The 27,437-nt window shown below is 43.2% G+C and overlaps 1 protein-coding gene across 1 annotated transcript in view; it reads left to right on the top strand.

Moving 5' to 3' along the window:
• The window catches only part of TBC1D15 (TBC1 domain family member 15), a 132,030-nt gene that overhangs the window by 91,865 nt on the left and 12,728 nt on the right, over positions 1 to 27,437 (top strand). Inside the window, exons 12-14 of the mRNA XM_077468513.1 lie at positions 11,075 to 11,175; positions 13,815 to 13,914; positions 14,002 to 14,099. Coding sequence (XP_077324639.1) covers positions 11,075 to 11,175; positions 13,815 to 13,914; positions 14,002 to 14,099 — 299 coding nt within the window. The remainder of the gene's footprint in view (positions 1 to 11,074; positions 11,176 to 13,814; positions 13,915 to 14,001; positions 14,100 to 27,437) is intronic.

Raw genomic sequence — 27,437 nt, 5'->3', positions numbered from 1 at the left:
CGCAGCTGTGCACAGGATCACGTGTGTGTGTGTGTGTGTGTGTGTGTGTGTGTGTGTGTGTGTGTGTGTGTGTGTGTGTGTGTGTGTGTGTGTGTGTGTGTGTGTGTGTGAGATCCTGCACTTTTGGGTAGCTGGCACGAATGAGCACCGCCGGCTGCTCGCTCCCACTTTGATTATACACAACGAGAGTCAATCAGAAAGTACCGCAGATTTGATGCTTTCGTTCTGACAGGAGGGAAGACATGGATCCTGTGTCTTTGCAAAGCAGGGACATGGATCCATGTCTCCCCCTAGTAAAAACACTTCCCTCACTGTAGTAAAACACAGGCTTAGCACACACAGTTCACCCTTTGATCGCTTCTGATGTTAACCCATTTCCAGCCAGTGTCATTAGTACAGCGACAGTTCATATTTTTTTTTTTTTAACACTGATCCCTGTATTCATGTCACTGGTCCCCAAAAAGTGTCAGTGTCCAAATGTCAGTCGCTGATCACAGCCATAACTAGTAAAAAATGAAATACAAATATCCCATAGTTTGTCGATGCTCTAACTTTTGTGCAGACCTCAGTATATGCTTATTGGGAATTCTTTACCAAAAATATGTAGCAGAATGCGTATTGGCCTAAATTTATGAAGAAATTAGTTTTCTTTCATTTTATTGGCTGTGTTTTATAGCAGAAAGTAAAAATATAGTTATTTTTTTTTTCGTTATCAAAAATGATGGTCGTTGTATTTTTTTTTTTTTATAGCGCATAAAAAAAAAATGCCGAGGTGATCAAATACCAAAAGAAAGTTCTATTTGTGGGGAAAAAAAAGGAAGTGGGAAAGTAGGGTAAAGAGGAGAAATGATAATCTATTGCTCCGTTCCCAGGGTGGTGGGGCTGGTCAGAGACAGGGATTGGGGAAACTACTCCTTATAAGTATTGTAGAACAGCATCGGATGTACAGAAATATTCTATTGGAGCCAAGCGATCAGGAATCTCTCGAGAGGTTTCTCTTTAATGTGTATCATCTGTTCAATGGAGTGTAGTTCTCTTATTTCACAGACCCACTCAGACATAGGTGGGCAGATCGGTTTGCACCAGTTCTGACTGCTGTAATTATGTGTCATAACAGATCCTCACAAATGGCTTTAAAACGAGCCCAGGAGTATAGATAGAAAGGAGATACATATATTGGGTTGTGACCTTACCTTGTATTATGATCTTATTATAAATCCAGAAAGCTTTCTTTCTTTAGGTGCTATTTAATAATCGCTGCTTTTTCTTTGTTTACATTTTTTACTATATTTACTATATTATTTACTTTTTATAAAATGAGATTATATAAAATCTTATATTTTGAAAAAATAATTTTTCTGTTATTTATCAAATAAAAATGACAAGACAATATGAACATCCCCAAAATGACCCCTTTGGAAAGTAGACACCTAAGATGGTCACAGATTTTTGGACATTAGGAAACATGCTGGTACTGAAGTATTTAAAAACATAAATGAAAGGTGTGCTTGGCTTTTCTTATTGGTGGAAGAAAGTTGAAAGGAAGAAAAGTTAAAAGGTTTAAATTGCATTCTGTGAAATGGTTACATGTCATGGATAGATCCAAAACTTTACCCCACCCCCCCCCCCCCCCAAAAAAAAACAATACTACAATCATTTGTGGTCAGTGGCACTTTAACCACTTGCCGCCCGGGTAAATTTTGACCATTTTTGCATTTTAAAACCAGCTAAAAAGGTACTTGGAATGCTATTATATATTTTCTGAAAGCAGAGGCCCTGGAGAATAAAATGGTGTCTGTTGCATTTTTTTTATGTCACCCTATATTTATGCATCATTTATCAAACACACATTTTCAGGAAAAAATACTCTTACTGTAAATATATTTTCGTGCACTTGCGGAGTTGATTTACTAAAACTGGAGAGTGAAAAATCTGGTGTAGCTATGCATGGTAGCCAATCAGCTTCTAATTTCAGTTTGTTCAATTAAGCTTTGACAAAAAAAATGTAAAATTCTCCAAGCTGATTGGTTTCTATGCAGAACTGCACCAGATTTTTGCACTCTCTAGTTTTAGTAAATCAACTCCAATGGAAAACTATTTTTGGTAAAATAAAAAATATTATGTTGCGCCAAGTAAATGGATACCAAACCTCTTACGATTTAAAATTTTGCATGCCCAGGAAATAGCGACAAATGACAGTACCCAAAGGCTCTAAAGGCTTTTATAGGTTACCAGTTAATGGTTAAGCTCTGGTCCTAGAATTATTGCTCTCACACTGACGTTTATGGCAATACCTCACGTGTGGTGCAATCGCTGTTTACATATGCGTGCAAGACCTACATGTGCATTTGCAATTGTGCAAGGGGGGCAGTGTTGCTTTAAAAATTATTTTTGAAAAATGGATTTGGAATTTATTTTTAACACTTCTTTTTTCTTTTTTCATTTAACTATTGCTATTACAAGGGATGATCAACATTCCTTTTATGATAGGTTGGGCAGTGACAGGTGTGTGTGTGTGTATATGTATATCCCCAATCATTGGTGGACACCACTCCCTCCTCCCAAAACATTGGTGGTCAGTGGCATTTTAACCCCGAAAACAATCATATAGCCATTGATGGTGAGTGTTATTTTAAAACCCCCATCATTGGTGGTTGCTGATGCATGCATGCATACATACATACATTGGTCCAGCTTAGTCCTATGTAATTATGCAGGTAGCATACCTGTGGGATCCCTCTAGAGGCTGGAAATGTATTTTCACTAGCTTCCAGGTCCCAATGTGGAGTAAGTGCCCTGCTGCTTTTATGAACACAGGAGGTCGCCCTCAGCACGGGCGCCATTCAGAACACAAAGTGTTCTCTGATTGGGTAAGGTGAAGAGGCAGGGCAGTAACAAGAATAGACAAAAAGACATGCAGTTATGTCCCCCACCCTCACGCTTGCAAATGCACTCTGTCTGTGATCAGCTGTAAGAACACCATCAGGGCTTCCCGTGATTAGGGGCAACGAGCAGTCCTAATAAAAGCAATGGGAGGCTTCCGGCTCTTGCAGCCAATTACACCCAGTCGCATTTAATTGCTCATGCAGCGATCACATGCGAGTGATCAGCCTTGGACGCAGGTAGTCTGTGAAAAGCTGCGAGACCCGGCAACCTCCCGTTGCTTTCAAGAAGGTTGCCTACTCACAGCTAATACTAGGGTTCTTGCAGCTGATTGATGAGAGAGGTGCATTTGCACATGTGAATACACCCCAATAGGCATGCTAATATCTTCCGATTAGGGTAAATAACACGCAGTCTGCTTTTTTTTTTAATGTATATAAATTTGCCACAGGTACCCTATGATTTACCCCAAAAATTTACTTTGATATTGAGAACAGTTTTTCCTAATTTTTCAGTAACCAAACCTAATAAAGTAAACTGCACTAACCCCCACCCAGTGGTTAAGGTGTAGAGCCATGGCCCCATAGGTTTAAAGGCCTGTTCACACCAGTGTGCATTGCCATTCATTCTGTATTGCATCCCAGCGCACCCTTTCAATGCATGCGCATTGCAGCACAAGGCTTTGTGTTGCAGCACGCTGTTGAAAATCCTGCCGCCATGATTTTTGGTTCATTTTGGTGCGTTTGAAAGCCCATTCTAATAAATGGGCTGTCTTTACACAACACACAAAGTATATCTAAATGCAAAACCTTGTTTTTTAGTCTTGGACAGAGTGGAGGTAGATTAGAACACTTCAATTTATATTGTTGTCTCTGCCTCCATTAGGGAGATTCACCCTCTACTTGTCTTGTTTACCATTATCATTGAAAGTAAAAGAAAATCCCAAATTTTGGGTTGTCCCCAGAAAAGAAATAAAAGGGACATCTTCCAATGGGGACACTAGTTCTGGTGACCTGGGGGTCCCCAAGGAATTCCCTCAATTTGTAGTGATTTCTTCTCAATTCCTGTTTGGCTATGGGACAGGAAGTGCTGGGAAGTCTCTGCAATGGGGCACACATGGCAAGAAAAAATATCAAAAGTTTTTCCTATAGTTCTACTTTAAGCCCAGGTTCACACTGCTGTGAGATGAAAGTCACGTGACTTCCTGTCCGACTTTGTCCTACAACGTGATCTGATTTAATGTGACTTTTTACACTGTATGGCATTGAAGTCGGACCAAAGTACTGCAGGAACTTTTTCTAAAGTTGGAGTGTTGGATCAGTTAAGAAGGCTCTCATAGGGAAACATTGAATTTGACATGTCATGTGACTTGTGCTCTCACAAGTCGGATCACATGTTGCACCAGTATCAACCGGGCCTAACACACAATGGGGGAAGTTAACTAAAACTGGAGTGCTCTGAATCTGGTTCAGCTGTGCATGGTAGCCAATCCGCTTTTAACAATTAAACTTTGACAAAAGAACCTGGAAGCTGATTGGTTTCTATGTAGAGCTGCACCAGATTTTGCACGCTCCAGCTTTAGTAAATCTCCCCCAAAGCAGATGTGTTTAATGCACCACTGGTGACCAAAGATGTTTATTGGTCCCACACGGCAGATCACAATTTATGTAGAGTTTGGATTTTGTAATTTCAGTTTGTATAAAGAACAGCTGAAGTTTACTTGGAAACATTTTCGCAATGCTAAAGTTAGAAAGTCTGAAAAGTGTGCTAATTTAAGGATATCGTTTTCTTGGCAGGTGTATACCCTAGAGGTAAGGGATTGTTGTACAACCTCCCTGATTTTGGGTGAGTGCAGTGGGGGTACATTAAGGGTGTGAATTACCTTTTTGTTTAAACAGGACTGAGCAATTCGAATAAGACTGGGTACAGCATAAGTGCATATTACCCACTTCACCTGGGTGGGCGTCATGATATCCTGGGCTTTCAGTGGTTATACAGGTGCAGGCATCATCCTGGTATCAAATTTTACAGCTGATGCCTAGCCACTCGATCACTTTTCTCCTTTCCGATCAGGAGACCAGGACAGCTGCGATCAGCCGCATCAGCTGCACTACACGCAGAGAGAGAGGAACTGATGTTATTCCTCCCTCTGTGACCCTGGGAACCACGATGATTTTGTCACTTCCAGTTTTGGTTCTTTGTGTACTTGGATGTTAACGGCCAGGTAAGCAGCAGATCTGTGTCTGATCGACTGCATTGGAGGCCAGAGGAGAGATCTGGGGTCTAATAGACCCTAGATCTCTCCATAAAAAGGGGCCTATCACAGCCCTTGCTATATCACAAGGGATACACACACACACACACACCCCTCACATTTTTGTAAATGTTTTATTATATCTTTTCATGTGACAAGAAATTACACTTTGCTACACTGTAAAGTAGTGAGTGTACAGCTTGTATAACAGTGTCAATTTGCTGTTCCCTCAAAATAACTCAACACACAGCCATTAATGTCTAAACCTCTGGCAACAAAGGTGAGTACACCTCTAAGTGAGAATGTGTAAATGGGCCCAATTTAGCCATTTTCCCTCCCCGGTGTTATGTGACTCGTTAGTGTTACAAGGTCTCAGGTGTGAATGGGGAGCAGGTGTGTTATACTTGGTGTTTATTGCTCTAACTCTCTTACTGGTCACTGGAAGTTAAACATGGCACCTCATGGCAAAGAACTCTCTGAAGATCTGAAGAAAAGAATTGCTGCTCTACGTAAAGATGGCCTAGGCTATAAGAAGATTGTCAAGACCCTGAAACTGAGCTGCAGCACGGTGGCCAAGACCATACAGAGGTTTAACAGGACAGGTTCCACTCTGAACAGGCCTCGCCATGGCCGACCAAAGAAATTGAGTGCATGTGTTCAGCATCATATCCAGAGATTGTCTTTGGGAAATAGAGGTATGAGTGCTACCAGCATTTCTGCAGCGGTTGAAGGGGTGGGGCAGGGGGGGTTAGCCTGTTGGTGCTCAGACCATACGCCGCACACTGCATCAAATTGGTCTGCATTGCTGTCGTCCCAGAAGGAAGCCTTCTAAAGATGATGCACAAAGCCCGCAAACAGTTTGCTGAAGACAAGCAGATTAAGAACATGGACTACTGGAACCATGTCTTGTGGCCTGATGAGACCAAGATAAACTTATTTGGTTCAAATGGTGTCAAGTGTGTGTGGCAGCAATCAGGTAAGGAGTACAAAGACAAGTGTGTCTTGCCTACAGTCAATTGTGTTTGTGGGAGTGTCATGGTCTGAGGCTGCATGAGTGCTTCCGGCACTGGGGAGCTACAGTTCATTGAGTGAACCATGAATGGCAAAATGTACTGTGACATACTGAAGCAGAGCATGATCACCTCCCTTCGGAGAATGGGCCGCAGGGCAGTATTCCAACATAACGACCCCAAACACACCTCCAGGACTACCACTATCTTGCTAAAGAAGCTGAGGGTAAAGGTGATGGACTGGCCAAGCATGTCTCCAGATCTAAACCCTATCAAGCATCTGTGGGGCATCCTCAAATGGAAGGTGAGGATCGCAACTCATACGTAAGTTCCACATTCATATATACACAGTGATCGGAGCGCACAAGTGAGGTATCAGCGTGAACATCAGTGAGCGCAGTCATTTTCGCTCCAGCCCTCCTGTGTAATTCTAAACTGGTAACCTGTAAAGGCGTTTAAGTGTCACCTATGGAGATTTTTAGGTACCGTAGTTTGATGCCGTTCCACGGTCGTATGCAATTTTAAAGTGTAACCTGTTAGCTGTGTATTTACTTGGCATAATCCTCTTTTATATTTTTCCATAAAATTGTGCATTGTTTAGTATTTGTGTACAATAAAATTCAGTAAAGTATATTTTATCCCCCAAAAAAATTGCATTTGAAAAACCGCTGCACAAATACCGTGTGACTTAAAAAACGACTGAATTCTGTCCTTTTCTGCTAATACGTGGGATATCAGCACAGGGAATGATATACAAGGTACACAAGGGCTAGTTAAAGTGTTATTAAACCTTTGACCCTGCGTTCACTATGACTAGTCTCCCATGGTACACAGAAAATGGAAGTGCAATTATTTTAGTAAAAATAAACTGCTAAAAATCTTTTCTCATCAGCAGTATATAGCAGTCTTGTGACTTCTATCCGTGTCTGTCCGAGCAGCGTTTAAAGCTTGTAGAAGGGAGTTTTCGTTCTCTGACTGTCCTATGAGGCTGCATGACCCCTGACTTTGTCTGGACAGTGCTGATTGGCCTTGTGGCAATCACATGCACCCTCCCAAAGAAGAATACACACCAAACTGAGCACGTGCAGAGTGCCTCCCAGGGCTTTGTTCTATCAGCAGATGGATTGGGGACAGTAAAAAGGGGGAGGAGCCAAGAAGACTGGATCAGACAGCCTCTTTACACAGTGCAAAGAATTAACCCCTTAGGTTCCACAGTGAGCATAACAAGCATTCTTTACGTCATATACAGACTGATTTTACTGTTGGGTTTAATAACACTTTAAGTTAGTAAAACCAAAAATCAACCATTATGTGTTTGGTCTGTATCCAGGGGAAAATCATGCAAACACAAGATTACAGGGCCCTTCAGCCCTCAAGTGTCATTTTAAACCTGCTTAGTGTTGGCTACTCCTGAATCGGCGCCATTGCTCTTTAGGCATTGCAAATAAAGAGTCTTGCTTTAGGAGTGTTCTCTACATAGTCACTTAGTTGTTCCACTTAATTAGAGTCTAGGTCTAAAGCTTTAGAAGATGGAGTAGCGTAAATGCTATGCATGTTTCCTTTGATCCAATTTGTCATCAGTTAATCCTTTTGATGCTGGAGGGGGCTTATTGGTTAATTATATAACAGTGCAGTAGCGAGGCTGGGGCCTTTCAGCAATGCACGTGTTAAATAGCATGCTGGGATGATTTATCCAGATCGCTTGTGCAGTAATGAGAAATTGATTGTTGAGATATTATCAGGCTGACATTCAAATCCTCCTCTTTGAAACAAAGTGTTCAGCTGTGACGGTAATGTCTTCTATCCATTTCCTTCCAGTGTTTGCCTGATCAGGACAGAAAACAATGTTCCCAGACAAGAACAAGGCTGGCTAAATACAGTCTTATATTTTAAGCTTTGTCAAGTGCAAAAACTGCATAAGAACGATTTGTTTTCTTTTTTTTTTTATAGATTTACTTATATCATACTGAATAATATTCAGAGTTGTACATAATGAACAATCTATGGTACTGTCAATTCTTTAACGTTCTAGAGATGGATGCATTGGTTTAAACAAAACTACTGTGATGTATAGAAGTGCAGGCTCATTAGGCATGGTGAAAGCATATTGACTATGAAGCATGGAAACATGTATAGGACATGGCTAACATTTCCAGGGCTTGACCACTTCAATATGTAAAATCATCAGATTGCCTGTAACCTTGTGGTTCAGGAAAATCCTTATCCTGGGTCTAATTACTCACATGATCGCTCAGAAAGAAAATAATTCTGCTTTAGCTTCAGCGCACAGGAAGAATTGAATGCAGATGGATGCAATTCTTTGGGAGGGAAGTGTCACAGGATGATTAATATCAGGGTGCAGCCTAGCCTAGAGGCACTGTTATAGCCCTTCTTAGGCTGGACATACATCATTCAATTTTCGTGGACAATCTTTTTCCTTTTAGATTTGTCAAAACAATGTAATTATGGGGTCAAACCTAAACACTTTTAATTTGCATGCAATTAGGCAGACCCTTTTACTTCATAGTTGAAGGTAAATCTAAAGGAAATAGAATAAAATAGTTTAATGTATGGCCAGACTTAGTCTGGCTGTGATGTGTCATGAGACATTACTGTAGGATTTTAATAGGAAAAAGAAAAGCTGTGCTGAGAGAAACAGAGGTTACCATTGTTGATCTTCTATAAATTCCAGCTGCCTGGCTTCATTACTTTTCTTTATCACTGACCTAGAAGTATACACAAAGTTAGGTCAAAGTAAAAGTGGTATTAAAGGTTCATCTTTAAAAAACAAAAAAAACAAACCTCTCATACTTACCTGCTCTGTGTAGTGGTTTTGCACAGAGCAACCCAGATATTCTTGGTTTAGGGTCCCCCGCCGGTGCTCCTGGCTCCTCCCCTAGACCAGTGCCCTAATAGCAAACTGCTCGCTATGGGGGTGCTTGTGTATGCTCACTCCAAAGCCCTGCACTATGCTTCCATAAGACACAGAGGCGTGTCTCGGCCCCGCCCCTACTCTCTCCTCATTGGCTCACTGGCTGTGATCAGCCAATGAGGAGAGGGAGTCCTAGGATAGCGGAGACTCACGTGCACATTGCTTGATCGAAAGGGAACTATTGAGAATTGGGGGGTAGTAGCAAACAGAAGTCAAAAAATAAATAACCTTTACGGCCACTTTGAAGTCAGAATTCCTGATGTGCGTGTTCTGGATTACTGTCTCAGGAGGTGCTAAAGCCACTGTATGAGTGTGACAGCCAAGGAACTGATGTTTTTTTTTTTTTTTTTAAGAAGTAGTAGTCAGCAGTGGTCATCTCCATTATTCTTTTAGTAGAGATCTTTTAGGTACCTTGAGTGGACTTTGTGATTGTAGGTATGCCTACTAAATGCATCCGGGGCTAATCACTAGCAGGTGATTGCTGCATGAGTGGCCGAAGTTAGCTGCGGAATCTGGTTGTACTGTTAAAAAGTGCCCGTGCATGCACATAACCGAAGGGTGCTCCAGCTGATTTTCCGCTCATCTGGAGTGACATCACCATAGTGCATGCGCACATCGTAGGAGCTTTTTTTCGACGGTAGATACCATTTCTCAGGCACAATTTATTGCTATGCAAACAGGAGGACACCATATTTGTCATATTGCGCCTTGCTGTTGGGCTGCGGGTTTACAGCAAGACACAATCTGACATCTACAGTGTCCCTCCGCCCCTCTCTTTGCATAACTTTCAATTGTGCCATGAAATGGTGTTGCCGGTCAAAAAAAAAACTCTCATACGATGTGCACATGTGCTATGGTGATGTCACTCCTGCTAATTGGCACTTTTCGACAGAAGGCACAAATCGATAGAACACCGGCAGCTTCTCGTTGCTTTTAATCGGGCTGCCGCCCACAGCTGATTGCCTGGTTCTTGGATGCAATCAGTGTTGGGCCCATTTTCAGGTGTGAATGTGGCCCAATCGTTTTTTTTTTTTTTTTTAAATATCTCTTTTTTTGAGGTTCAGCTTTAGAGGATAACTAAACTCCAGAATAAAACTGCGATGTGTTGTAGCTTACCAGTCATTACATGTGGTGGCTGCATTTATGTTATTTCAGGCTAAGAACATTTTCAGCAAGTACAGAAGATACCTTCTTATTGTGCCAGAAATGCATTGTCCTTGTAACTTCCTGTGAGCTGAACTAAAAGCACAATGCCATCTCCCTCCTGTAAACTGCTATTCCCCCACCTCCTATGTAATGGAAATGAGGGGACAATGACATCTTCAGCCTGGGTGACAACCGTTACTCCCTAGATGGATACATCGATATGGTGGAGGAGTGAGCATACCCACTCAGGGACAGAAGTGTTTTATTTAGAGGATTACCAGGAAAAAAAAAAAGAGCGACACAGTGGTGTAGTGGTTGGCACTCTCGCCTAGCAGTAAGAAGGGTCACTGGTTCAAATCCCAACCACAACACTACCTGCCTGGAGTTTGCATGTTCTCCCTGTGCCTGCATGGGTTTCCTCCGGGTACTCCGGTTTCCTCCCACAATCCAAAGACATGCAGGTAGGTTAATTGACTTCTGTCCAAAAAATTCGCCCTAGTATATGAATGGGGACCTTGAATTCTGGGCTCTTTGAGGGTAGGAACCGATGTGAGTGTGCAATGTACAGGGGCAATTGTAGACACTCAGGTTGAACTGGATGGACTGGTGTCTTTATTCAACCTTACTAACTATGAAACTATGAAAATACTGAAAACTGTTTGGGATTAAAGCTTCACCAAAAATAATGTGCACCTTTTTTATTTGTCTTGAATAGTTTGACATTGGCCATATACTCTAAAATCATACAGGGATCCTCAAGAATAGCTGAATGTAAAGTGTCGGCTGAACAATGGAACCCTATTTGCTTTTTCTGTGTCATTCATCTTTCACAATTGTTCTCTGTTTAAGGATATGTTCAAGGCATGAGTGACTTACTTTCCCCTGTCCTGTATGTGATGGAAAATGAAGTGGATGCTTTCTGGTGCTTTGTATCATATATGGATCAAATGGTAAATGAACTGATAATGTAAACTTGTGCTTTGAGAGGAGAGACTGCAGTGACTAAAGAATTGTTCAGTTATTCTCATTAATGAAGCGTAGCTATGCATAACCATTTAAAGAAGAACCCCACTGTGCACTTTTTGTATCTGGAGTGATCACATAATATTCAACATGCTTTATACTCCCTACTGGTCCTTTTATAGTGATAGACTAATGGACCGATAGGAAGGTTTAAGTGGCAGGTTGGGGTAAGATAGTGGTTAGGCCCCTGCATTGTTTGGTCTTTCAAATAAAATTCAGTTTTCTGATACAAGTCAAAGGTTACATGCAAGAAATCAGCTCCATTAGCTGAATATTAAACAGCATTGTTACTGTACACAGTAAAACCTTGGATTGGGTGCATAATTTTGTTCTGGAAACATGCTTGTAATCCAAAACACAAAGCAAATTTTCCCATAAGAAATAATGGAAACTCAGATGATTTGTTCCACAACCATTTATTCTGAAATCCTTCAGTTTATAGTCCATATAAAAAGATTATAGCAATGTCATAGGTTGTGTAACCATAAAACATCAGACCACAAATGGCAGCCTCCACAGGGGGATTAGAAGCAAAATCCAGCAAGAGCTACAGAGTATAAAAGAGAAGAGAGGCAATATGGTTATATTAATGAAGGTACATTTAGCAACTCACATGGTTGATGAGTAACTTGCCGACCAGCCGCCGTCATTTTATACTGCGGCAGGTTGACTCGTTCCCGCAAATCGCTGTAGCTGTATGTTGGCCCTTTAAACAGCTATTGCAGACGCGCGCGCGTCCTGCTGCACAGCTGATGCATGTGGCCGGCGGCCACAATGTCTGCCAGCCACCTGCTATTGCTCCACAGAGAGGCAGAGTAGGGATCTGTCAATGTAAGCAAACAGATTCCCGTTCTGTCAGGAGAGAGAGAGAGAGAGAGAGATCTGCCTTTCCTCTCTCCTCCAGTCAGTACACTGCTCCCACAGTTAGAAACACCTCTCAGGGAAGACATTTAACCCTTTGATTGTCCATAGTGTTAGCTCCTTCCCTGCCAGTGACATTTATACAGTAATCAGTGCATTTTTATAGCACTGATTGCTGTATAAATGTCAGTGGTCCCAAAAAAGTGTCCGATCTGTCTGCCGCAATGTCGCAGTCCCGCTAAAAATCACTAATAAAAAAAAATAATACAAAATGCCATAAATCTATTCCCTATTTTGTAGATGCTAAAACATTTGTACAAACCAATCAATATACACATATTGCGATTCTCTCTTTTTTTTTAATATGTAGAAGAATACATATTGGCCTAAACTGATGAAGAATTTAAAAAAAAATTTGGGTTATTATAGCAAAATGTAAAAATATTTTTTTACAAAATTGTCGGCCTTTTTTTGTTGTTAGTGCAAAAAATAAGAGGTGATCAAATCCCACCAAAAGAAAGCTCTATTTGTGGGAAAAAAGGACGTCAATTTTGTTTGGGGACACCTTTGCATGACCGTGCAATTATCAGTTAAAGCTACACAGTACCGTATCACAAAAAATGACATGGTCATTAAGGGGGAAAATCTTCCGGTCCTTAAGTGGTTAAAAGAGCCACATCTAAGTATACAGGCATCCGGGGTAAAGCTGTCCGCATAGACCATCCTCCGCACCACCGGCTCTTACCGCTGTCAGTCTGAAGTCGTGACAGGGAAGACTACCCTACAGTAGAGCGATCTGAAAGTGAGGTTTGAAGCGCTCATGGATCGCAGCATGGAAGGGATGATGACGGTGTGGAGGACGGTCTATTTCGACAGCTTTACCCCCCGGATGCCTGCATACTTAGCTGTGCCTGTTTTATTCATCAACCATGTGAGTTGCTAAATGTTGTACCTTCATTAACTGTAACCATATTGCTACACTTAGAGGCGCCTCTCTTCTCTATTTTATACTCAGTTGTGACGTCACGCTACTTGTATATCAAGATATTGCTTGTATATCACGTCAGAATGTATAAAAAAAAATTTGTCTTGAAAAACGCTCTCAAACCAAGTTACTCTCAATCCAAGGTTTTACTGTATTTGTCAATAAAGTGGTTGCAAACCCCTTACATGAAATATGAACAAAGAATATCCCACTATAGTGTGCACGAAGTGTGATTTCTCTCTGCTGCCTGACTCCTCTGCTGTCTGCACGAGTCACTTGTGACAAGTTTTCCGGACACCAAGAGATAAAAAGGTGACGGAGGAAGGCGCTCCAGCTCACAGCCTGCAATTGGTAGCCCCAGCTCTGTTCATGTGTGCTGTGTGAAGAGAGATATGTCCTTTCTTTTCAATCAGCTCTCAGATCTCCCCTCACTGAGATCTGCAGAGTAACTTAAGCTCCCCAGCCCCCGGCTTTTTGAAAGCTCAGGCAAGCTATATAAATTATGCACTTTGGCCGTGGAGAAAAAAAGGCTGCAGATAACCAGGTACAACTTATATAGAAAGATTTGTATTATGTCTGTGTATCACCTATGGTCAGTCAGTTCACTGAATATGTGTAAGGGTTTACAACCACTTTAAACCATTCTACTATACTATATCTTATACTGTGAGATCCATTGTAAGCCTTTACTTACATATTTTTTTTTAATGTATTATTCAGCATCAAAACTTTGAGGAACAAATGCAAGGCATGAAGACACAGCTGGTGCAGCTTAGCACTTTGCTGCGTTTACTGGACAGTGGATTTTGCAGTTATCTTGGTGTGTATTATGTCACAGTAATGTAAGTCTAAGGGGACATTCGGCACTATAGTATTTAACATATGCTTTGTGTGCATTCCTTTGTAGAATCTCAGGACTCTGGTTATTTATATTTTTGTTTTCGATGGCTGCTGATCAGATTTAAAAGGGAATTTAGCTTTCATGATATTCTTCATGTGTGGGAGGTAAGTTCCATTACCATATACAATAACAATTTCGGATAATTTTACTCCCTTTCTACTCTTTGTCCTGTTTCTTAATCTATTTATGTGATTTTGCTGCTTGATGCTGTTAAAGTGGAATTATCTTCAAAACTTTGGAAGATTAGAATTTCTGTTTCCCCAATCGTCTTTCAGGACAGCCACCTTTGAGAGACACTGGCTCCTCCCCTCTTAGGAAACACCGCCTTCATTTTCATGATTTAAGCCTCCTCCTCCCTTCGTTCCTCAGTTATGGTGTTTCCTCCGGTGGGGAGACATCGCTAAGGAACCTTAGCTGAATTCGGTTGGTGAGACTGAAGCTATCCGAGCGGAGCCCCGGCCCCACTCGGTTACCCGACCGTCTATCGGTCGGCCCTTGACAGTCGGATCAGCGGGGAGCTGAAGCGTTCGTACTGTCTATACACCCTAAACTTCGCTTGGGGAAAGCAGGAAGTTTTACAGGGTCGTCCGTCCGTTCACCCGCGGGTGTTTTAACGGAACAGGCAGTCCGGTCGGCTGGGGAAGCTGAACTTTTGACTGACCTTTTTCTATATACGCACTCCAATCTTCGCTTGGGGAAAGCAGGAAGTTTTTGGGGAGGTTCATCCCTGCGTTTCGCCCAGTGGGGCGCTGCAACGAGGACGTCCAAGGCCCCCCTGTGTATCCAGTCGGCTGGGAGCCAGAGGCCGGACCGGTTGGCGGGCGACGTCAATTCCGGTGGGGGCGGACCTCTTCGTTGGATCCGCGTCTTCCGGTTCCGGACGCGGCACGTGGAGGGGAACCTAGCGTTCGGCTGGTGCAGCCTCTTTCTACAGTTGCACAGGTAGCTGTTGGAGGCACGTTCGTACCACTCTTCCTCAACAGGAGAATGTCCAAAGCAGTGGCTTCGGGAGCTCCAGGAGTAACGGCACCAGCCACTCAAAGGTAAAAGCCCTGGCGAGGGGTTCCCTTACCTTACAACCAGTAGCTCCACTGGTGTTTTTTCCCCCTAGGTGGTCGGGGGGAAGGGCAGTGCGTCTGGGATCCAGATGGAGATTGATCCTAGGGGAGGGCACTCCCGGTGGTCCTCTTAAGTAGTGCTGGTGTTTCTTTTTTTTTTTAGGATTTTATGCTGCTCTTTTATCTCTAGGTCTCTGAAGGACATGAGCAAGTCTCCCCTTGGTTCTAGGAGGGAGCGTCCTTCATATAGAGCCTCTTTGGGGAATCCCTGGTTCAAAGGCACTTGGTAAAGAGTGTATTGAAGCACCGGATAGCTCAGTCAGACCTTTAACCTAAGGTTCCAGTGGCCTCAGAGGGTTCAGGTCCCTGTTTGAGCGCCATCAGGAAACAGGCAGCAGAACACGGTGCATATCTGGCGGCTTCTGGGAAGGTTCCAGTGGCCTCAGCTCCAGAGCACTCTTTCACCAGCACAGCAGAGTGTTCCACCTAACCCGATGGATGTTCCTCCTGCAGGTTAAGGGAGAGTCTAGAGGGTTCCAGAGAGGAAGTTGAGGAAGAAGTTGACAGTGCCGTCTCAGACTCCCAAGGGAATCTGATAAAGGTGAGGGCTTGGGTGGGGAACCCAAAAGAACCCCTCGATATAAACTTCCCCCTGGATGAAGTGGATAAGCTCTTGAGAGCTATTCATACCACTTTAGGAAGAAGGCATTGTCACCCCACGATCAGATGTACTAGGACCTGGGGGAAGCGGGTGTTCCCGGTTCATGCTGTCTTGATCGATGCCATCAGGAATGGCGGGGTCCCGAAGGAAAACCTTTCTTTTCTGGTGCATTAAAGCAAAGGTTTTTTCTTGGGCGGAAGAGGAAGCTCTTGTCTGGAATAGAATCTCCCAGGTTAGAGACTACCTTTCTTCAGACGTCCAGGCATACTGACCTGTCCTCAGGGACATGGGAATGCTTTCAGACCCTATGTTTGAAATGATGGACTCACTTCTGAAGGATGCATGGGCTTTTTCTCTTAAGAAAATATCTAAGCCTGCCATAGCGGCCACAGTGGTGGCTCATAATATGAAGTGTCGGCTTAGCCAGATTAATGCATGAAGCAATGACGGCAGAGGAGACTTTCTATCCTCCTTTCCCATGCTGCTTAAGGTGTTGGCATACGCTGCTTCGATTCAATCCAGGCGAATGTATGCAAGATCTTCGGCTCTGACCAACTCAGCCTGGAGGGCCTCAAGGCTGAAGACATGGCAGGGGGTCAAGGCATGGCAGGGGGACAAGGCGTCCAAAGCAAAGCTCTGGAATCCTTTTTACAGGAGGCTGCTGTTACTGCTACTGTTTACTGCAGTTTGGGCCAGGTCTTGAAGCAGGGCTAGATCGCACGGCTGATAAGAAAAAGGCCTTTCCCCTTAAGAAGAAATATGGGGAGCAGTAAAAAAGAGGCCTTCCTCCCCCAGTGGGAGATGATCACCTCCAATCAGTTTGTGTTGGGGATCATCGTAAGAGGTTACCGTTTGGAGTTTTCAGAACTCTCCTCTTTTGAGACTCCTTGTCACTGAGCTGCCAAAATGTGCCCTTCTTTCCTCTTCAGGAGTTAGAGGAACAGGAAGTGGTAATACAGGTCCCAGCAGGATATATAGAAAGGGCTCCTATTCTCACATTTTTGTGGTTCACAAGCCTTTGGGGAAAAAAGTTCAGGCTCATCCTGAACCTGAAATGTCTGTGTGTCTTAGTCACCTACAGATGGCTTTCGTTGGTTTTGGTCACTGGGTGAGGGCACCTCTTCCACCAAAACTGTTTCAGGGCATGGATAGTATGGATGCATACCTGCATATTCCCATTGCAGAGAACCACCAGCGTTTCCTTAGGCTGGCAGTGATAACTTCTGTAGGGGTGCTACACATTCAGTTCAAAGCACTTCCCTTTTGGGCTATCCCTTTCCTCCTCCTATCTTCACCAAAGTGATGGTAGATGTTCTGGCATTCCTGCGTCTCAGGGGAGTCTCGGTGATCGTGTGTCCTGAAGATCTTCTCCGGTTTGTACCTTCTCTGACGCAGTCGATTTGGGAGCAACAGGTAACAAAAGACCTGTTAGTGAGCCTGGGTTGGCCTCTGAACCTAGAGAGACCCAACTTAAATTCCTTACCAGGGGGTCACCTTCCTGGGGTAGGTGCTGGGCTCAACAGAACAAAAGGTCTTCCCTCCTTGGAGAAGATCCAGAAGATAGACAGAGCACTGTTGTTTCTCCAGGGCAACCGTCAAAAACTCAGTTAGGCAGGTTGAGTTTACTGACAGCCACGCTCCTAGCAGTTCAGTGGACGGGGTCATGTTACCGTCCTCTGTAAACTATTCATCTTGAAGCTTTGGGACCACAGTCAGGGGTCTTGGGACTCTTTGGTTCCAACTCAGGTAAAGAGGTCCCTTTGGGAAAGGGAGCACCTTTGTTACAAGACCTAGAATGGAGTTTCCCAGTATCCAGGGTGGTTACGATACCGATACGAACGGCTTAGGTTGGGGTACACACCTAGACTCCTGTTTGGTACAGGAAGGAATCTAAGAGATCCTCAAATTGGAGGGAGTTGAGAACAGTAGATCTGGTTCTCAGGACCTCTCAGAGTTCTCTGGAGACTTCATGTAAGAGTCGTGGAAACAATCCCTTGGCAGTGGCTTGCGTCGACAGGACGGGGACTCCTGGAGCGGATCCTTATGGGTCCTAGCGAAGGCCATCCTCAGATGGGCCGAATATTAAAATCCTGTCTTTTCAGTGATCTGTCTTGAAGGAGAGCAAATCCTGATATTAGATTTCCTCAGAGCAACCAGGTTCTCAAGCAGGAGGTTCTTCGAATGGATCACCCAGAGTTGGGGGATTCCTTGGATAGACCTCTCTTTTTCTCAAGGGAAAACGCAAAGGAAGCCATCTCCTGTTCCATGAACAGGGGAGATGGGAGGTCGGGAGCAGACACACTAAAGCACAGAGTTAGGGTTTCTCTAAGTGCTATGCTTTCTCCCCTCCCGTTCTGATTCCTGCAGGGTCAGGGAAGTTTTCAGGTGGAGATTACTACCTATTTTCTAATCACACCTCTTGGGCCCAGGAGGCCGTGGTTCTCCATTCTGAAGGGCCTGTCAGTAGAACCCCCCCCCCCCGGGTTTTCCCGGTCTAGGAGTGTCCCTTCTCCCAGGGTCCAGTCTGCGGTCCCCAGGTGGATTCTTGCAGCTTGGCTACTGAGAAGGAATTGCTGAAGGGCAAAGAGGTCTCAGACTGTTTAATAGCCACTCTTCTGAATTGCAGGTAAATAGAAACTCAGACCATTTTCTTGAAGGTATGGAGACGGTTCAACAGCTGATGCTCAGAGAACTCCTTCAATGTGCACAGCCTCGTAGCCGTTCTAGAGTTCCTGCAGTCAGGGGCAGATAAAGGTTTAGCCCCATAAACATTGAAGAGTCAGGTTTTCGCTTTTAGCGTATTCCTGGAAGGGCATCTAACATCAGACCTTGGTATAGTAAGGTTCCTAGAGCCTTAAGTAGGCAAAGACCAAGCCTTTGGTCGCCCCCTTCCCAGTCGGGGTCACTCATTAGTTTTACAGGTTCCCACAAAGGAACCTTTTTCAGCAATTGGAATCTGGCTGGTTATGGTTGATCACTCTCAAAACTGTGTTTTTTGTGGCGATCACTGCGGCAAGGAAAGTGAGTAAACTCGAAACCCTTTCTGTTAAGGCACTCCCTTTCCAGACCATTCAGTTTTTAAGATCATTCTGGCCTTTTTACCTAATGGTAGTCTCTAATCCTCAGAGAGTCCGAGAGATTATGCTGCCTATTTTTCGTTCAAAACCAGTGAGCGAACAGGAACACATCTTCTTGGACGTGTCCTTCATTATTTTGGTTACACAAAGCCAGTTCAGGAAGTCTGATTTACCTTTGGTGTTACTTCCAGGGGCTAGGAAGGGTTCCAAAGCCTTTAGACGTACGCTAACCAGATGATTAAGGTCAGCCATTGGGCAGACTTGCGCGGTTGGGGTATTAAAGCCTCCAGTTAGAATTAAAGCACACTCAGCCAGGACAGCGGCAACTCCGCAGACAATGTGGGCTGGTGTGTCTCCTGAACAGATCTGTAGAGCCGCAACGTGGTTCAAGTTTTCTACGTTCGTGAAGCGCTATAGATTGGATCTTCTCTCAGCCAAAGACCAAGCCCTTTGGTCACAAGGTGCTGCAAGCAGTAGGTCCCACCCTAAGACAGGGTACTCGCTTATCCTCTCAAAGGTGGCTGTCCTGAAAGACGATTGGGGAAAAATGGAATTACGTACCGGTAATGTCCTTTTCCAGGAGTCTTTCAGGACAGCACCGGTTCCCACCCAAGTTTTTTGCAGATCATCGGGAACTCATTACATGAGGCCGTCAGGTAAGACTTAAAGGTTTGTTTATTTGACGTGTTCTTGTGTCTCCCCAGTTGGCCGGAGGTACTCTGGAAGAACTGAGGAACGAAGGGAGGAGGAGGCTTAAATCATGAAAATGAAGGCGGTGTTTCCTAAGAGGGGAGGAGCCAGTGTCTCTCAAAGGTGGCTGTCCTGAAAGACTCCTGGAAAAGGACATTACCGGTACGTAATTCCATTTTTTCTACTGCTCTCTGTACCACCATTGGCCTGTAGCGCCTTTCTGGCCTGGGGACCCCTGTTGCTAAGAGAGGGAGTTTCCAAATTTTCTGTCGCCGTCAGAATGGAGAGTGAACGATCGTCCAAAGAGGACACATTCCAGTGACGGCTATCAAAGGTGGGATTTCCCCTTTCCTTTTGTTTCTCCAGGACAGAAAGCGAAGGAAAAGTCTTACCAATGGACACACAGGAAGAAATGCGGACATTTGTTTATTAAACCAAACCAACCTGTTTTAGGGTTCACCAGCAATTTGTGTACCAAGAAGTGCCTTGGAATCCCTAAAACAGTTTGATTTTGTTTTAAAACATTTTAATCGGTAAACATGTCTTTCTCTTTTAGCCCCCTATAAGGCAGGCCATACATATATAATTTTCTAAAGAAAATTCTTTCGAAATTCAACCCAAGAATTTTCGTTCGTATTTCGCACCATTTGTGGGCTGCAGCAACAGCCCATTTTCGTGCAGCAATCGAATTTTTTTAATTTAACCACTTACCGACCAGCGCACGCCGATGTACGTCCTATATTTAAAGAGGGATATCTTGGTAACGGCAGCAGCTGCTACCACAACTGAGATATCCATCTCTTCAGGCGCCGGTCGTCTGTACGATAACGGTGGTCTCCACGGTGGATTCGCCGCAAGATCACCGCTATCGGCGGCGGGAGAGGTGCCACCCCTCCTCCCGCCGCCCTCCCGCACCTTCCGCCGCTTACTGGAGCCGTCGGTAGCGGCGGAGGCGATCGGGTCCTTCTGCTAGCTGGGTATGGAGACGAGTGAGGCTAAGATGGCTCCCACTCGTCTCTATACCATAGGAGGGCGGAAGCGACGTCAAAACGTCACTTCCGCCCATACCTCTTAAAGGTATTTTTTTTTTAAATGTCATTTTTTCTTTTATTTTTTTTTTTATTTTTTGCATTTTAGTCCAAATATGAGATCTGAGGACTTTTTGACCCCAGATCTCATATTTAAGAGGACCTGTCATGCTTTTTTCTATTACAAGGGATGTTTACATTCCTTGTAATAGGAATAAAAGTGATCCATTTTTTTTTTTTAAAACAGTGTAAAAATAAATAAAATCAATTAAAATAAATAAGAAGAAAAAAAAAGTTTAAAAAAACACCCCGTCACGACGAGCTTGCGCACAGAAGCGAGTGCATACGTGAGTAGCGCCCGCATATAAAAACCTCCCCTGTAACGCAAAAAATGCAAAAGAAAATAAAACCGCGCTGAAAAAAAAAAGGGAAACAATTCCTCTTGTTTTATCGTGCTAGTGGAAAAAATATCAAGCAAAAAAATAAGTATTTTCCTCAAATGAATTTCCCCAAAAAAATTAATCTTAGACATAAATACAAATAATCCAAAAATTACAAATGAATGTTTCACAGAATATAAGGCTGCTGCTCCACAGTGGGATACACACACATAAATATAGATAGAAAAAAGGACAAAAGAGCTGCGCCAAATAATATATAAATCTAAAAATCTAAAAAATCTAAGAAACAATTTATAAAGAAAAGTCCATGAAAACTTTGTTATCCAAGAAAGGAAAACGATCGCACCACAGTGATTCCACACTTCCTTATCGCTATAGTGTCCCACCACCGACAAAACAGTGCGCTTACCAGATGGTAAAAGCACAAGGAGCGTTTAAAGTACCAAGTCACCGGCAGCTCCTCGCTTCCACCGAACACTTTATCCTTAATCCCTCAGGAACGAACGATCCATACACTGTAGCCGCTCCACAATCTCATAAGTAACCCAGGTACACTTTCGTAATATAAAAAGAAAAGAAGCCTCCCATAGTGTAAAAAACTTCAATGCTTTTTTAATTAATAGAAATACACTTACATAAAAACGAACGTTTTTCACATGTAAAATCAAGCCGGACGGAAAAAACGAGAGCCCGTCCTCCTCTCGTAACACGTGGTGACGTCACAGCGTGCCCTCCCATACGCGTTTCGTCATACGTGACGTTTTCAATGGGGAACGGGCCCGCCGTAACGCGCCACCATTAAATAGAGCCAAACCTCGTTCTGAGACTTGGAGGTCTGGCAAATAAAACCATCTTAGTTGTGGGCAAGACGTCTCCCAAATCTCCCAACAGAAAGTAAGGGCAAAAAATTTATAAATAAAAAGAACATAGTAATCCGGATGTCACTCCCCAAAAATGTTCCACGAATTAGAGCCCCAAAACGCAAAAAATGCAACCTGTAGAATTTTTTAAATGTCGCTTATGGAGATTTTTGAGGCTAAAAGTTTGACGCCATTCCACGAGCGGGCGCTGTTTTGAAGCGTGACATGTTTGGTATCAATTTACTCGGCGTACCATTATCTTTCACAATATAAAAAAAAAATTGGGCTAATTTTACTGTTGTCTTATTTTTTATTCAAAAAAGTGAATTTTTTCCAAAAAAAGTGCGCTTGTAAGACCGCAGCGCAAATACGGTGTGAAAAAAAGTATTTCAATGACCGCCATTTTATTCTCTAGGGTGTTAGAAAAAAAAACAATAAAAACTGTTTGGGGGTTTTAAGTAATTTTCTAGCAAAAAAAACAGTTTTAAACATGTAAACACCAAATCTGAAAAAGAGGCCTGGTCCTTAAGTGGTGAAAGGGTTTTTATTGAATACATCCAACAATACAAAATCTTATGCGGTACGCAAATCAAACAAACAGAGAAGGTTGTGTACAGGATAGAGAGACTTCAAAAATCATGTAACAATCGTGTATAGGCAGATAATACATCAAACACATAACACCATCTTGTCAACCTTCTTCCAAGGGCCTGAACTGACCCCACATAGGTTTAGGCCACGGCAATCTAATTTAAGTAATCGGACATGTTGGAAATTTTTTGAAAAATAAACGATTTTCTAATCAATGATGGGAGAATCGTGCGAGAAAGGTAATTGAAAAAGAAATGCACATGTACAAGAAACGAAAATTCCCGGAAAGAAAAGAAGATTCCCGGCCACGAAAATAATTTTCTGTAGCAACGTGAGGTGCAGTTTAAGGCTTGGTTGGCCGAATTTCCAAAATCAATGGTGGCATCATCGGATCACAAAAGGCACAAATTTTCTGATTTTCAAGAGAAAACGTTTTTCGAAATTCGACCCTGTATGGCCAGCCTAACACATGCGGGAGCATTCATTTAATCGGTTCAGTCACATCTTTTCAAAGTAAAAAATGGATGAAGTTTACATCAGTTTTTTATCAGTTTCTCATCCGTTTTTACATTCGTTTTTTTTACATCCACTACCAGTGCAAAAACGGATTGAAAAAAGAGACCGTTTGTCTATTTACATTAGCTGTTTGTCCGATCTGCTCTTTTAAAGAGGAGTGCCACCTTAAGTGCCGTTTCACACAGGAGCGACTTGTCAGGTGACTTAGCCGCCTGACAAGTCGCGCTCCATTCTGTACTATGGAACCGTTCTAATAGGAGCGACTCAAGTCGCTCCGTCTTAGAAAAAGGTTCCTGTACTATTTTTGGGGCGACTTCAGGTGACTTGCATTGACTTCTATACAGAAGTCGTTTTGCAAGTCGCTGCTGAAGTCGCATGCAGGTCGCGTCTGTGAGTCGCGCTGCAAGTCGTGTCGCCCCTGTGTGAACCGGCACTAAACAAAAAATATTAAAAGTCAGCAGCTACAGATACTGCAGCTGCTGACTTTTAATAAATGGTCACATACCTGTCCTGGGTGCCTGCGATGTCAGCAGCAGATGATGAGAAATCGCTCGTCTCTCGGCTGCCCCCGCCTCCATCCTCTGTCAGGGAATCGGGAAGTGAAGCATTGCGGCTTCACTGCCCGGTTCCCTACTGCGCATGCGTGAGTCGCGCTGCACGTCTTCCCAGAACACAACGGGGGGTGGATATCTGTGGCTAGCTATTTCCGGAAGTGGGTGCAGATACCTGGATTATACGGGTATCTGAACCCTCCTCCCCCCTGAAAGGTGCCACTTTAGGGTGGAAATCCGCTTTAACGGAAGAATAATAGTGGTTTCATCCATTTCAAAAAACGGATGTTGACGAATGTGGATGTAAAATGATGTATATGGATGATCATCTATTCACATCCATTTTCCATAGAGATGTGTTGATGTACATTTTTGTCAACAGATGGATGACAAATGGTCCCCATGTGTAAAAGAGGCCTTAATCATGTTTTTTTACGCTCTCTCACATCTATAACATACACATTCTGGCTGCAATGTCAACTCTTAGCTCTGGGATCTGCAACAACCTCAGCAAAGTTGTTATACTCGCATATGCAGGTTCTGTAGGCTCCTCAACTACTTGCCGACCAGCCCCCGTCATTGTACTGAGGCAGGTCGGCTCGTTCCCGCAAATCTCCGTCATTCTATGTCGGCTCGGGAACTCTAATTTGTAGGTGCATGCTCACTGCCCAGCGGAGGGGAGCCAATCAGCGGGTGGGGCGTACTCTATGTCCGCCAGCCACCTGTGATCCTTCCCCACAGTGACAGAACGGGGCTCTGTCTGTGTAAACAATGCAAAACTCCGTTCTGACAGTGGATCATACAGATCCTATCTTTCTGCGTGTTTCCCCAGGCAGCCTATCCCCCCATACAGTTAGAACACATGTGCAGGGAACACATTTAACCCCTTGATCGCCCCTGATATTAACCCCTTCCCTGCCAGTGTCAGTACAATAACACTGCAAATTTTTAGCACTGATTACTGTAATAATGTCACTGGTTCAAAAAAGTGTCAAAAATATCAGGTGTCCGCCACAATGTCGCAGTTCCACTAAAAATTGCAGATAACCGACATTACTAGTAAAAAAAAAAGAAAAAATAATAAAAATGCCATGAATCTATTTCCTATTTTGTACACACTATAACTTTTGTGCAAACCAATCAATATACGCTTATTGCAATTTTTTTTTTTTTTTAATTACCAAAATATATATGTAGAAGAATATATCGGCCTAAACTGAGGAAGAAATTTTATTTATTTTGTTTGTTTTTTATGTTGTGTTGTTTATGTTGTTGTTTATTTTTATATATATTTTTTGGGGATATTTATTATAGCAAAAGGTTAAAAAATATAGCTTTTTTTCTAAATTGTTTATAGTGCAAAAATGAAAAACCGCAGAGAGGATCAAATGCCACCAAAAGAAAGCCCTGTTTGTAGGAAAAAAAATGGACGTTAATTTTGTTTGGTTACAGCGTCACACGACCACGCAATTGTCAGTTAAAGCGACGCAGTGCTGTATTGGAAAAAAATGGCCTGGTCATTAAAGCAGAGTTCCACCCAAAAGTGTGGAACTTTTGCTCGTTGTACTCCCCCCCCCCCCGGTGATACATTTGCCACCTTTTGGGGGGGGGGGGGCTTTCAAAGGTATCCTGTTCCCAGGATACCTCAGTATTGGTATTGACATCACCTCCCGGGCTTCCTCCTCCTCCCTCCCTCCTTGCCAGATCAGTAGGAGAGAGGAGCGGAGCGGCTTGCGCAGTAGGATTCCCAGCGTGGAGCGTAAGGCTTCACTGCCGGGTTCCCTTACTCACAATGGAGGCGGCATGCACCCAACAGCTGATGGAAACATCAGCTGTGGTGCCAACATCGCTGGACTCCAAGTGTCCGATTTATTAAAAGTCAGCAGCTGCAGTATGTGTAGCTGCTGGCTTTTCATTTTTGCAGCGGTGGGCGGACCTCCGCTTTAAGTAATAGTAAAGGCTTTTAAAATGAACATCTTATACTTACCTGCTCTGTGCAGAGATTTTGCACAGACTAGTACCCAATCCTTCTCTTCTTGAGTCCCCCGCCAGCACTCCTGGCTCCACCACTCCGCCGACTTGTGCATGCTTGCTCCCATGCTCTGTTCTGAGTATCCATAAGATACACCAAGCAGGACTTGCCCCCCCCCCCCCACACTCCTTCCCCACTGGCTCTGATTAACAGCAGCAGGAGATAGTCAGGTGTGAGAGACCCAAGAGAGCCTTGGCTCTCATGCACATTGCTGGATCAAAATCAGGCTTCGGTATATAAGTAGGGGACTGCGGGGTGGTGGAGCTGCATGCAGAAGGCTTTTTCTTCTATATTATAGAATGCAGTAAGGTAAGCCTGCCTTTACAACCACTTTAAGGGTCCATGCCCACTGGGCTTAAAAAAACAAACAAAAAAAAACTGTTTCTATAGGAGCTTTGTGTTTTGCCTGTAGAAGCAGCTCAATGTTACCTTGTCTGTGCACACTAGGATGTCTAATGCCACGTACACATGGTCGGACTTTTCGGCAGAAAAAGTCAGACGGAATCTTTTCATCGGATATTCCGATTGTGTGTGGGCCTCATCGGATTTTCTTTTTCAAAAATTCTGATGGACCTAGAAATAGAACATGTTTTAAGTCTTTCCGACTGAATCAATTCCTATCGGGAAAACCGTTTGTCTGCTATTCCGGCGGACCAAAAACAACGCATGGGCAGCTATTGGCTATTAAACTTCCTTTTTCTAGTCCCGTCGTATGTGTTGTGCGTCACCCCGTTCTAGACAATTGGACTTTGGTGTGATCGTGTGTAGGCAAGTCCGTTTCAGCGGAACTCCGTCTGAAAAACCGCCACTTTATTCTGATGGAAAAAAACGGTTGTGTGTACACGGCATTAGAGGCATATTTTAAACTTGGCATTTAGAGGCAGGGGAAAAAAAAAAAAAAAAACCTTTCTGGTTTACGTTTTTGATTGGATCTTTCTGGGAGAAAAAAAAACACTAAACACTCCCAAATGTGTAGAAAAACTATCTTTTATTTTTTTGCCAGGGGAACTGTCGTTTTTTTTAAATTAATTTTTTTAACGCCGTGTGCATGGAGCCTAATAGGAGACCAAACAGTTTGGGATTCAGTGCTCTTAACCAATACCTGCTAAGCAGTAGAAAACAAGCAAATAAAATATAGTACTGGAAATCCTATCATTAATAGTGTTGCCTGAGAAATGTGCGTCAGTTGTGCATGTTGCATAGGTTTTGTACAATACAAGTTTCTTAGCAGCACAGTGAACAACAAATGTGCTAATGAGGTGTTCACATTCTCATGAATATTTATAGCTGCCAACATGATGCAGCTTCATATATAATCGTGCTTTAGAAGGAACTACACTGCAGTAAGATATACAGCTAGTGTAATGGCAAGTTTTAGCTATTCATGTATCCTCAGACATGGGTTCATTGCTTGTTCTTTTGTCAGTAGGTTCACAACAAGCCTGTTTTGGAAGACATGGCTGAGTTTAGTTTGAGGCTATTTTATTCAGCATGTTGAAAATACTCCTATTTCCTTATTTTTGCATTTCTGGCATTTCGCTTTTTATAATTTTTGAAATGCTCTCTGTGCCTTATTTCTAATGGTGCATTCTAAATGCAGATCGGTACATATTTGTTCTAGTTTACACTCTGTATACTTTAACCACTTAAGCCCCGGACCAATTTGCAGCCAAAGGACCAGGCCCCTTTTTGCGATTTGGCACTGCATCGCTTTAACTGACAATTGCGCGGTCCAGCGACGTGGCTCCCAAACAAAATTGGCGTCCTTTTTTTCCCCACAAATGGAACTTTCTTTTGGTGGTATTTGATTGCCTATGCAGTTTTTATTTTTTACACTATAAACAAAAATAGAGTGACAATTTTGAAAAAAATTCAATATTTAAAACTTTTTGCTATTATAAATATCCCCAAAAAATCCTCGGTTTAGACTGATACGTATTCTTCCACATATTTTTGGTAAAAAAAAATCGCAGTTAG

This window comes from Lithobates pipiens, unplaced genomic scaffold, assembly GCF_037356315.1.
Source record: "Lithobates pipiens isolate NorthernLeopardFrog02 unplaced genomic scaffold, aLitPip1_a1.2 Scaffold_8, whole genome shotgun sequence".
NCBI classification, from domain to species: Eukaryota; Metazoa; Chordata; class Amphibia; order Anura; family Ranidae; genus Lithobates; species Lithobates pipiens.
Note: the sequence above shows the minus strand (reverse complement) of the source record. Positions and strands in the feature narration are given on the sequence as shown.